The sequence below is a fragment of the Lontra canadensis genome, unplaced genomic scaffold (genome assembly GCF_010015895.1).
Source record: "Lontra canadensis isolate GAN:19392208 unplaced genomic scaffold, GSC_riverotter_1.0 scaffold15, whole genome shotgun sequence".
Classification (NCBI taxonomy): Eukaryota; Metazoa; Chordata; class Mammalia; order Carnivora; family Mustelidae; genus Lontra; species Lontra canadensis.
Genome location: NW_022631009.1, coordinates 21343809 through 21355001, shown reverse-complemented (window position 1 = coordinate 21355001; position 11193 = coordinate 21343809). Strand labels below are relative to the sequence as shown.

General features: G+C 53.1%; 1 protein-coding gene across 1 annotated transcript; it reads left to right on the top strand.

The window, feature by feature from the left end:
* Positions 1 to 3947: 3947 nt before the first annotated feature.
* On the top strand, positions 3948 to 10960 carry KCNS2 (potassium voltage-gated channel modifier subfamily S member 2). The gene is made up of 2 exons (XM_032858622.1): positions 3948 to 4304; positions 4947 to 10960. Exon 2 carries the CDS (start codon positions 4990 to 4992, stop codon positions 6421 to 6423), a length of 1434 nt encoding a protein of 477 aa, XP_032714513.1. The 5' UTR covers positions 3948 to 4304; positions 4947 to 4989; the 3' UTR covers positions 6424 to 10960.
* The last annotated feature ends 233 nt before the right edge of the window (positions 10961 to 11193 follow it).

The window sequence follows — 11193 nt, the reverse complement described above, 5'->3', positions numbered from 1 at the left end:
CACATATTCAGTAAAAGTTTAATGTAAATTCTGTGTAAGAAACAATAGAAACTGATGGCAGGATCCAGTCTGAATCAGGCAGTTGGGCCTTTTTGAGGAGGTGACATTTAATGCAAGATCTGAGTGACAAGAAGCCTGCTGTGTCAAGCTGCTGTGACAAGCAGAGAGAACTGTAGGTGCAAAGGCCCTGTGCACAGAGCAAAGGGGCATGTGGCTAGAGTGTAACTGGTAGAGAAGAACAGTGGGATGAAGTCTGTGAGCTGGGCAAGGGTGAAGCATGGAGAGTCTGGTGACTGTGGTAAGGAAGGGGTTCTTGTTTTCAGTTTGATAGGGAGCCCCTGAAAGGTTTTTAGGAAAGAAAGACATGACACGGTTTGTGTCTTTAAGAGAACCAGCCTGTGCCGGGAAGGGTGGCTGGTAAGGGGCAGGATGGACACAGGTGAATAGTCTGTTCTGGGGGTGGAGGGGGGATGCCAGGCACCCCGGGGAGAGGAGCAGTGCTCAGCTCCTCTGCAGTGGGGAATGTAGGTCAGGCAGCCCAGCTTCCTCAGCCAAGCCGCCCGAGCAGCCCCCTCGCCTGTCAGAGAAAAAAGCCGACTCTGAGATGTGTGGGCTCAACTGAGAGATCAGTGCTGGCAGGGGAGGCAGAGATAATAGTCACCCAGGTGCAGGGATCTAGGGCACTGCTTGGGGGTCCCTTTGTCCCCCTTCCCAGGGTGCCTCTCCCACCTCCCCTCCGCCCCTTCAGGATCTCCCGAGCAGGCCAGCCCAGAGGCAGGCTTTGATGTGTGCCTGGAGCAGGCGGCTATATTTTAAGATCAGGGCTCAGACCTCTAAATAAACCATAAACACAGCCAGCTTCCCTGGTATGGAAGGAGGCAGACGGCTCCATCTCTCTTCAGCACGGTGGCTGGGAAATAAACAAGTGGCTCTCCCTGTCACATACACTTAACCCTCTGCAAAGGCATCTGTCAGACAGGCAGAGCTCCTGCCTCAGCCTTTCCAAGAAATAACTGAGATGCCCAAACTTGGGCTTCTCTCTGCAGCCTTCAAGTTCATTTTCCCTTTAAGGAAAGGTGGGCATGGGGGCTTGTCCTTGACCCCAGGCAAATGCTAACAGAGGGCAGGAATGAGCACTAGGCTGGCAAGAAGCTGGGGACATACTGGCACAGCTCTGTGGGCTAAGGAAGTGGACAAGAGAGTGGTGGAGAGGGAGGAAAGGAAGGGGAATGGGAAGGAGGAAGGAGGAAGGGAGCAGGTGGGAGTCGGGTACATAACCACGATGAGTGAAAGCCCAATGGGCCTGGGCAGAGCACAGGTAGGGTGGTCATGGGTGTGGGAGAAACAAAGAGAAAAAGAAGGCAGAGGGGACTCTCACATCATGGGCCCATGGAGTGAAATCTCCCATGAACATAAAGGAAGAAGGAATGAGCAAGAACAAAAACAGGAACAGAAGGAGGCAGGCAGATAAATAAAGCAGGGGAGGGAAAAGAACCCCAGAGTTACCAAGCCCAAGCCTTTCTCCGGAGAGAGGGGACCTCCTAATTCGACAAGAGAAGGTGATTTAAACACTAAGCTAAACCAGGGAGAGTCAGTAGCGAGACCAAGGGAATGGGAGTGGCTGGGAACAGTGGCCATGCAGCAGAAACCACACTGCAGAAGGGGGGCTGTGAGCTTTGGGGTGGCCAGAAGCCAGGCAGCACCCAATGGGGATGGAAGCCAAGGGCTAGAGCAAGCCACAGAGCACAAGAGCCAGCCCACAGGTGCTACTGTGAAGGCCACCTGCAGCAGGGAGATCTCATAGCCACCACTGTCCCCAAGGTGTGGGAGGGGGTGAAAGAAGATTAAAAGAGGCAACAACACAGCAATCACGCATGTCCTTACACACACACACCCTCAGCACACTCTCAGCAGCACTCCCATGGGGGTAAAGGAGACCCAGGGGCCTCCAGACTGTAAGTTAGCCAGGTGTGGAGGGGGCCACAGACTTCAAAAGATAGATCCAACAGACCTAGATGGGGGAGGGGGGTGTATGAGGTGTGCATGCTCCAAACTCGCAGACCTCAACAGAAACAGAGATGGAGACAAAGAGGACAAACACCAGATTCTTTCTCTCTCTCCCCCATACACACACACACACACCCCTCTTTTATTTTATTTTTAAAGATTTTATTTATTTATTTGACAGAGAGAAAGATCACAGGTAGGCAGAGAGGCAGGCAGAGAAAGAGGGGGAAGCAGGCTCCCTGCTGAGCAGAGAGCCCAATGCGGGGCTCGATCCCAGGACCCTGAGATCATGACCTGAGCCGAAGGCAGCGGCTTAACCCACTGAGCAACAACACACTCCTCTTTTAAAAGCATCAGACACAAGAGAAAGGACGCTCATGAGGCCCTCACCACCTTACTCTCCCCGCCCCCCGCTACCCCACCACAAGTGCTGGCCTCCCTGGAACTCCTTGCACTTGCAGATCGTGCAGGGACACGGTCAGGGGACCCTCTCAGCAGGCCCCACACTGCACACAGTCCCCCAACCCCCCGCATGCATACCCGGAGGCCAGTGAGGCTGTCACAAGGACAGTCTCCTGTAAGGGAAGGCAGGCTTGGATTCAGGAACCCCCCTATAAAGCCAGATCAGGGGGCTTCCCCGGGCCATCCAGGGAGCTGCAAAGCACTGGCGCTTCCCAGAGCACCTGTCTAGATGGGACAGCATGGCCAGGCCCACATACAGAGAGGATGTGCTTCCCCTGTTGCTGGACTGGTTTTCCTGTGGGTCCAGAGCCACACCACAAGGACTTTCTCCAGTACTTCTGACCCAGGCCTGTAGCCCACTAGCTCCCTGCTAACTCACATGGTGCTCCAGTCTTTGCAAATGGGGTCTATGAAAAGGGCTGAAAGACTAAGGGGAGGGGGCTCCCCAGAGACTGTGGGTTGATGTCTCAACTCAGGCAACAGGCAGTGATTTAAGGAGCAATCTTTGAAGACCAAGACCTCAGATTTGGGCCACAAGTCTCTTAGGGAATGCGGACACAGATACTGAGCACATCTCCACCAGATCCATGCCTGCACGGTCCCCACTGTGTCCACAGGCACACAGTGCTCATTTTATCACACACAGATCCCGTCTCAGTGCCACTGAATACTACATTGCATACAGCCCGCTGCATACAGTAACCAGTTGTAACAGGCATCACTGACATGCCCTAGGTTCTCCTGTTCTGGCGTACTGTACACACCTCCTCACCCTTCAGAGGTTCCATTTTTATCAACGCTACACATGCAGACACTAAAAAGTCCTACTGTCCTTGGACTACACACACACATACACACACACACAGCTCACTATCATCCTCTAAATCCTGCACAACACACCAGCCTGTACACTACACACAGGGTGCCCATACAGAATTCCCCCAAAGAACTACTTGACTCCCTCCCAGGAGTGGTGCCTGCGATGCCACCCCTGGCAAGCTGAGATGAGCTGACCTCAGGCTTCCCTGCCCCTTTCCTTTCCTTCCCTCCCACTGCCTTTCCCCAACGCCCACCCCCAGCTTCAGGAAACTTTGCCTCAGGTCCCCAAAAGGGGAAAGCCGGGATTCCTCGAGCCCTGCCCTTCCCCCAGACTCAGGCAAGCGGCCCCACCTTCCCCAGCTAGACTCTCGCCCGGCACCCAGTGGGAAAAGGTCACCGTAGGCAGTCCCCTGCCTGCACCCTGGGAGGAGGGAGAGTGGCAATAACAGCTGTCACCGAGGGATGGAAAAGGTGCCGGCCATGTATCGAGCAGGGGGCGCAGAGGGGTCGCGGTGACGCGCCCGAGGAGAGTCGCGAAGCCGACGCGGCGGCAGCTGCATCTCCGGAGTCTGGGGAGGCGGCAGCGCCCGGTACTGGGGCGCGTGGAGCTGTCCTTTCAGCACCACGGCGCTGCGCCCCAGCGCAGGGCCAAGTCGAGGCGCACCGGCTACGCTCCCGCTCCGGCTCCCGCTGGCGCCTGCGGCGCGGGCTGTTGTCTCTCTCTGGGGCTGAGGGCTTGCGGATCGAGAGAAGGGGGCTCTGCAAGCGGCGGGGCCACGCAGCCACCTGTGAGCCTCCCGCAACTGCGGGCGGCGGCGGCAGCATCTCCGGCCAGAGACAGGAGGAGACGCTTGGCGGACCCCGCCCGCCGACCCGCCGGGCGCACACACAGGCGCACACACACTCGCACCCGCGCGCACACGCACAGCCAGCTAGCAGCGGCGACCGCAGCGATGCTAACAAGCAGGTCGGGGAAGTTTCCCGCCGGCCTCGGCCGCGGGCCCCCGTGCTCGCAGGTAAGCCCTTCCAGAACGCGCAGGGCGAGCCCTGGCAGCTCCGCTGGGTAAGGCGCGGCGCACGCGGCTCCGGGGCACCGCGCCAGGCGGGCGGGGAGGCCCGGGGCTGGGGGCGAGGGGGGTTTCCAGTCTTGAGGGCTGGACGCAGGGGACGCCAGGCTGGCCCCCTACCCAGAGGCCGGGTTATTTCCCCGCCCCCCCCCTCCCGAAGCTGCGCGCCCCCCACCTCGGCCCAGCCCTGCCCGTGCGCATCCCAGGTACAGTCCCGCATGTCTGCGGCGAGCGGGCGGGGGCGTCTCCTACGCCGGCCTACGGGCAAGGTCAGCTCTCAGCCCCACTGGGCACTGAAAGGTGGGGAGGGCGCGACCCCCCGCGAGCGTAAAGCGATCGACAGGACACCCGCCCCCCCCCCCCCGCGGTGGAGGCGCGGCCATGCTACTGAAAATATACCCTCTCCTCCCTAACCTTTCTTTGGGAAGGGGCCAAACCCCATGGAACCTTCCCCCTATCCCAGCGCCCTCAGACCCTAGAGACCCGCCCGGGGAGGACTGGGGCTCGCCAGAGACGGGTGGGGAGAAAAGAAAGGGGCGCCCCGGTTGCGGACGCTCGGCGCTCACAAGACGTGGTTTCCTCCTCCTACAGGTGTAGCGCCCCCGCGCGGCACGGGCGTTCGGGCGTCTCCAGCATGACCCGCCAGAGTCTGTGGGACGTGTCTGAGGCCAACGTCGAAGACGGAGAGATCCGTATCAATGTAGGAGGTTTCAAGAGGCGGCTGCGCTCGCACACCCTGCTGCGCTTCCCTGAGACTCGCCTGGGCCGGCTGCTCCTCTGCCACTCGCGCGAGGCCATTCTGGAGCTCTGCGATGACTACGACGATGTCCAGCGTGAGTTCTACTTCGACCGCAACCCCGAGCTCTTCCCCTACGTGCTGCATTTCTACCACACGGGCAAGCTTCACGTCATGGCCGAGCTGTGTGTCTTCTCCTTCAGCCAGGAGATCGAGTACTGGGGCATAAACGAGTTCTTCATTGACTCCTGCTGTAGCTACAGCTACCATGGCCGCAAAGTGGAGCCAGAGCAGGAGAAGTGGGACGAGCAGAGCGACCAAGAAAGCACCACTTCCTCCTTTGATGAGATCCTGGCGTTCTACAACGACGCCTCCAAGTTCGATGGGCAGCCGCTGGGCAACCTCCGCAGGCAGCTGTGGCTGGCGCTGGACAACCCTGGCTACTCAGTCTTGAGCAGGGTCTTCAGCATCTTGTCCATCCTGGTGGTGTTGGGGTCCATCATCACCATGTGCCTGAATAGCCTGCCAGATTTCCAGATACCTGACAGCCAGGGCAACCCGGGGGAGGACCCCAGGTTCGAAATCGTGGAGCACTTTGGTATCGCCTGGTTCACATTTGAGCTGGTGGCCAGATTCGCTGTGGCCCCTGACTTCCTCAAATTTTTTAAGAATGCCCTCAACCTTATTGACCTCATGTCCATCGTCCCCTTTTACATCACTTTGGTGGTGAACCTGGTGGTGGAGAGCACACCTACCTTGGCCAACTTGGGCAGGGTGGCCCAGGTCCTGAGGCTGATGCGGATTTTCCGCATCCTAAAGCTGGCTAGACACTCCACTGGCCTCCGCTCCCTGGGGGCCACCCTAAAATACAGCTACAAAGAAGTCGGTCTGCTTTTGCTCTATCTCTCTGTGGGGATTTCCATCTTCTCCGTCGTGGCCTACACCATTGAAAAGGAGGAGAACGAGGGCCTGACCACCATCCCTGCCTGCTGGTGGTGGGCCACCGTCAGCATGACCACTGTGGGATATGGGGATGTCGTCCCGGGAACTACGGCGGGGAAGCTGACCGCCTCTGCCTGCATCCTGGCTGGTATCCTAGTGGTGGTACTGCCCATCACCTTAATCTTCAATAAGTTCTCCCACTTTTACCGGCGCCAAAAGCAACTGGAGAGTGCCATGCGCAGCTGTGACTTTGGAGATGGAATGAAGGAGGTCCCTTCTGTCAATTTAAGGGACTACTATGCCCATAAAGTTAAATCCCTCATGGCAAGCCTGACAAACATGAGCAGGAGCTCACCGAGTGAACTAAGTTTAAATGATTCCCTACATTAGCCGAAAGGACTTGTCACCCTCAAACCCACACTGCCGGGTTGCATCTTGTGCCTCTGACACAGTTCGGGCACCTTAGGGTTATGGCATAAGGAGTAGGCCCAGCCCCACAGGGGAGAGAGAGATGCATGGGCTATGCACCCCATGTTGCTTCCCCAGCATTTAGAATCTTTTTTAGAGGGTGCTGCATTAGACATCATGCCTTTGCACCCTTCTGTGAAATGATACTCACTGGTCTTTGCTTCGTGGGCATAAAAATGTTCCCCTTTCTGCCAGATGAGTACCACCTAGAATGCTAATTTTTCTGTGTATCCTGTGCTCTACTCTAGTGCTCGTGGCCCAGTACTGTCTTGTGAGTTGTCTGTGCTCTTGTTTCTGAGGTTGTCTTGTGAGTTCTGTCCCAAAAGCCCCCACAGGTCTGTCCGGTGGAAACCCATCCAAGAGGTCAGCAAGGCTGTGATGAGATTTTGCTCAGTCATACAAAAACAAAATCTCAGTTCTTTATCCATTCCTTTCCGTTAGTGTTGTTACCAAAACAAAGAATCCGAAGTGGAGCACACGGGACCGATGCAAGTCCGTGAGTTGTTTTTACAAGTTATCTGTAGCAATGTGGCTTGCATGGGTACCCCAGTTCACCTTTAGAATGATGTACGCTAATGTTCATCTTATAAATGTCGCCTTTAGAGAATGTTACTCTGTTAAACATGTAGTGATGATTGAATTTTTTTTCCCCTAAGAAGAGAAGCATTAGGGACAGGCCTTCAGCTATACGTAGGCCAAATCATGGAATACCTGAACACCTTTCAAAGCCTGGCCTTCATCTTTCCAAGGGGGGTCATAGAGATATTTATTTCTGGCTGAGGTTCCCGGTCCAGGCCATTTGATGAAACTTTGCTGTGTCTTAGATATAAGCATGTTTTTGCAATATTTATTTTTTAAGATGTTTAGAAATAAGGTCCTGTTGTCTTTCTCAACTCAACAGAGGTTTACTGTTGTCTTCTCTCCTGGAGGCAAACATTACTGTGTTGCTAGCAAGAGCAATAGCTTAGAAACTGTTGCTGGCTCTGGAAGCTCATAAAATGAGGGCGCCTTTCTTTCCCAGCAGAATTTACCTGGATCATTTTGCTTCTAGGATACAGTGGGTTATATATGATGCTCTCATTGCCCTGGAGTTCCTGGTATGACATGGAAACCCAGCAGTGTGGAAGTGTGTGCTCAAAACAGAGACATGCATGAGTGACGTCTGAATGGCTTCTGGGGTGGAAATACTGCAGCGCTTACTTCCACTTCAATGACCTTTTGTCGGGAGAGGGTGGGTTGAGGCCAGAAGCAAGGAGAGAGTTGTAAAACACAACACTGTTACTTCGCAAAATGTTGTCAATCACAAACTTCTTGAAAAGCTTACTGCTCCTTGAAAGACTTTTACATTTTTATATTTCCAAACTTGGGTTGAACGTTGAGAACCCTTTCCTTCTCCACAGTGCCCTCTCTCCTCTTCTTCAGTCAAACTAGCCCACAATAAGGTGAACGGAACCCGGGGCCCTTTGTGACATACTTCTCCAGGTAATCGGGTGGCTCGTCAATTGGCTTCCATGATTGTTTGGGCTTTGGAAAGGGTGCTGAATCCAGTCTAGGTGAGGCATTAGGCAGGCTTTTTATCCAAGGTTTGGGCCTTCTCTACAGAGGTCTATTTTGTGTCTATGCTGGTAGAAGGAAACATATACCTCAGGGTCTTGTCAGAAGGCTTTGTTACTTACAGTTGCTGTGGCTTCTACAGAGTGGGCAATTGGTTGGAGGAACGCACTGCTCCCCTACCCCCTTGAGTCTCCAGGTCAAATTCTTCCATGAGACTGGAGCTTCATGGGGGTGGGGGCAGGGAGGTGGCCTCTCCCAGTGCCTGGTGGTCTACCATCCACATTTCTTTGTAGATGAATCAGGAAAGGTGAGATGACGTGGGGGCAACTGGCTGCCAGTCAGAAGAGCAGGGCTGTTTTTTAGAATTTGCACATGGTGCACATGGAGCCCTAGGTTTAGCTCATGTTTCCAGCACTGGATGGCAGAGAATTTATGAGATTATCTCCAGCTGCACTATGGGCCAGCAAGGGTACAAACTTGTGGGGACTGTTCAGTTTGGCAAGGATCAGGGTTCTTGGGTCACTGAGCACGGTAGTTTGTGATAAGCTGAAACAAAGGGAGGAGACAGAATAACTCAGTCATTCTGATGAGTATTTTTCTCAATAGGCAGGTTTTACCACCAAAAAAAGAGATAACCCCTAGTGGTTACTCTTCGCCGATGCGAAAGCTAGAAAACTTGACTTTCCATTTTAGTAATGACTTGCATTTATTTGGTGCCTTTCATTGGGGGAATCCCAAAGTGCTTTAGAGACTGTCTTTTTAACATCTCTTGTACATATTTATACACTTGTACACAATATAAACTTTGATCACTTCTGAGAGTGAGAAGTTGCTAATAGCATCGACTTCTCCAAGTGGTGGTTTCAGATCAGAGGGAGAGAGAACAACCCAGCTGGCTTGAACCCTGGAGTTAATTCCCACAAAGGATGGTGCCTGAAAGTGGCCTAGGGAGGAATAACCTTCCTTTCCTTCAAAGTACCATCAAGGTATGGAGTTCCCAAGCTCTCCATTGGGCTCTGTCCAGGTGACATCTTATGTGGCAGTGTCTTCTGGTCTCTGAAACTAGTCAGGGAGGATCAGGTTAATTTTATGCTCTGTTTCTGGAGTTAAGAATACAATTACAAGGTGACGTCTTTGGCCACCAGGCTGTCAGAGTGACCCATAAACCTCCTTTAGGGGGACACAATAGAAGCTTCAGATCATTTATTTCCAGCTCTGGCTTCAGAGCCCTGTCACTCCCAGAATTGAAAGGTTGTTATTTTCAATGCCACTGGGACACATGTACAGACCAGGCCCTTCTGACAATATACATGAGGAGCATTTCAAAAGTGCCAGTTGGAAGTGACCCTGTGTCTTTAATGCATGGACATTGGTTATATATTTGTGTTTTCTGCCCAAATGCCTTCATTTCCTGGGTTTGCTCCTGAGGAGGGGCATGTTGTAATGCTGAGCTGATTCGAAGCTCCTAAGGTAGTAATTGGTATTTAACATTTGGATCTGTTATTTCTACTTCTCTTAGTACTCAAATAATTGAACTACCTGCTAATTCTCGCCTCATTTCCAAGAAAATGATTTGTTCTGCACTTTGGGATAGCAGTGATCTGTACAGGCTGTGTGTTATCTACTTGAAGGCTTAACTGGTATTTCTTATATGTTTTAACAGCATGACTTGTTACAGAGTTGTAATTTGCAAAATTGAGAAAGCTGTATTTGCGATGTCAGTTTCAACACTCATTAACACACTACTGTGCAAGCATTGACATGGGCCCTGCTGAACCATTATGTCTGGTGGCTGCCCTGGCGGTCTCCACGGCTCGACTCGGGGATGAGGAAGAACAGTGACCCACTCAGGACTCCAGCCTTGAAGATTAAATAGAAAAAGATTATTTATGTGTCCTTAAGGCACTTCAATTACTTATGGAGTGGCAAACACAACAAGGGTGTGCAGCACTGGGGACCAGAGTTCTGGGGAAAGACTGGGCTTTTTGACGATTTGTTGGCAAGGAAAAGCTGTTATTTATTCTTTGCTGGCATACAGAGGTGGCCATCGTTTGCCAGGATCTAGAGCCTTCAGCCTGCTTTGTAGAAAGGATGGTCATTTATTCTTGGAACCCTGGTGGAACAGACAGCCCTTGCAGGATTTTCCCCTTCCACACTGCTTTGCTCAGCACAACTGATGGGGCCCACCAGTGCCAACGCACCCCCTCCAGGTGCCATTGTCCCCACTGCAGTGGTACCTCCTTGACAATAACTTGGGTCTGGGGTCCACTGAGTGCTCTGGTTGTTTTGGTGTGAAGACTGCTGGGGGATACACGGAACCAGGATTAGACCATGAGCTATAGCAAAGGCCATATCTGTAGGGAAGTCACTGAGCTCTACTCACAGTTTTGCCTTCAATTCTGTGATTTTACACACATCATTTGGTCTCTCTGAGCCTCACACCACCCCCACCCTTGCTGTAAAGTGAGAGGGTTGGATTAGATCATCCTTAAAGCCCAGCCAGTTCTCCATCTCAATGCCAAAACAGAATTTCCGCAGGCCCCCCTGCATCCCCAGTAGAGCAGTGAGCAGGTCCTGATAGCCTGAAGCACAGCAGATGATTTCATTTCTCTCTTCATTTCTCCCTTCAGTAGTCAACCACGATAGACAACTCTTCCAGGGACAAGGACACCAGAGAGATGTTTGGACTGGTGTCTGTGTCAGGTGACTGGAGTTTTAACATGACTGACAAGTGTCTCCTTTGGGCTTGAAACTGTTTATACGCCTAATCCAAATTCCTGTTATTAAAAAAAAATCACTGGACACAGAGGAAAATCACATTGATCCCATTTGGCTTCAGGACTCTTGGCCACTTATGTGTGTTTCTTTTGTGAAACAGGGTGGATCCTCCACCCTGTTACTAAGGGGTCCTAGGGCCTCTGCGGGGAACTAGGGCTTATAGATCACCCCTACCCCTCATTTAATTCTCACTGTGGAGCAGTGGCAGAACAGTGGGCAACAGGCTGTGTGAACCTGCCTCTCATCTCCCAGGGGCTGAGGGAGGGGCTGTGGGACCCTCGAGCAGCACTGAGAAGGTGCTGGAGGTCCCCAGAGGCTCTGCATCCCCACCACGTGGGGTGAAGTGCATGTCTCCCCTCC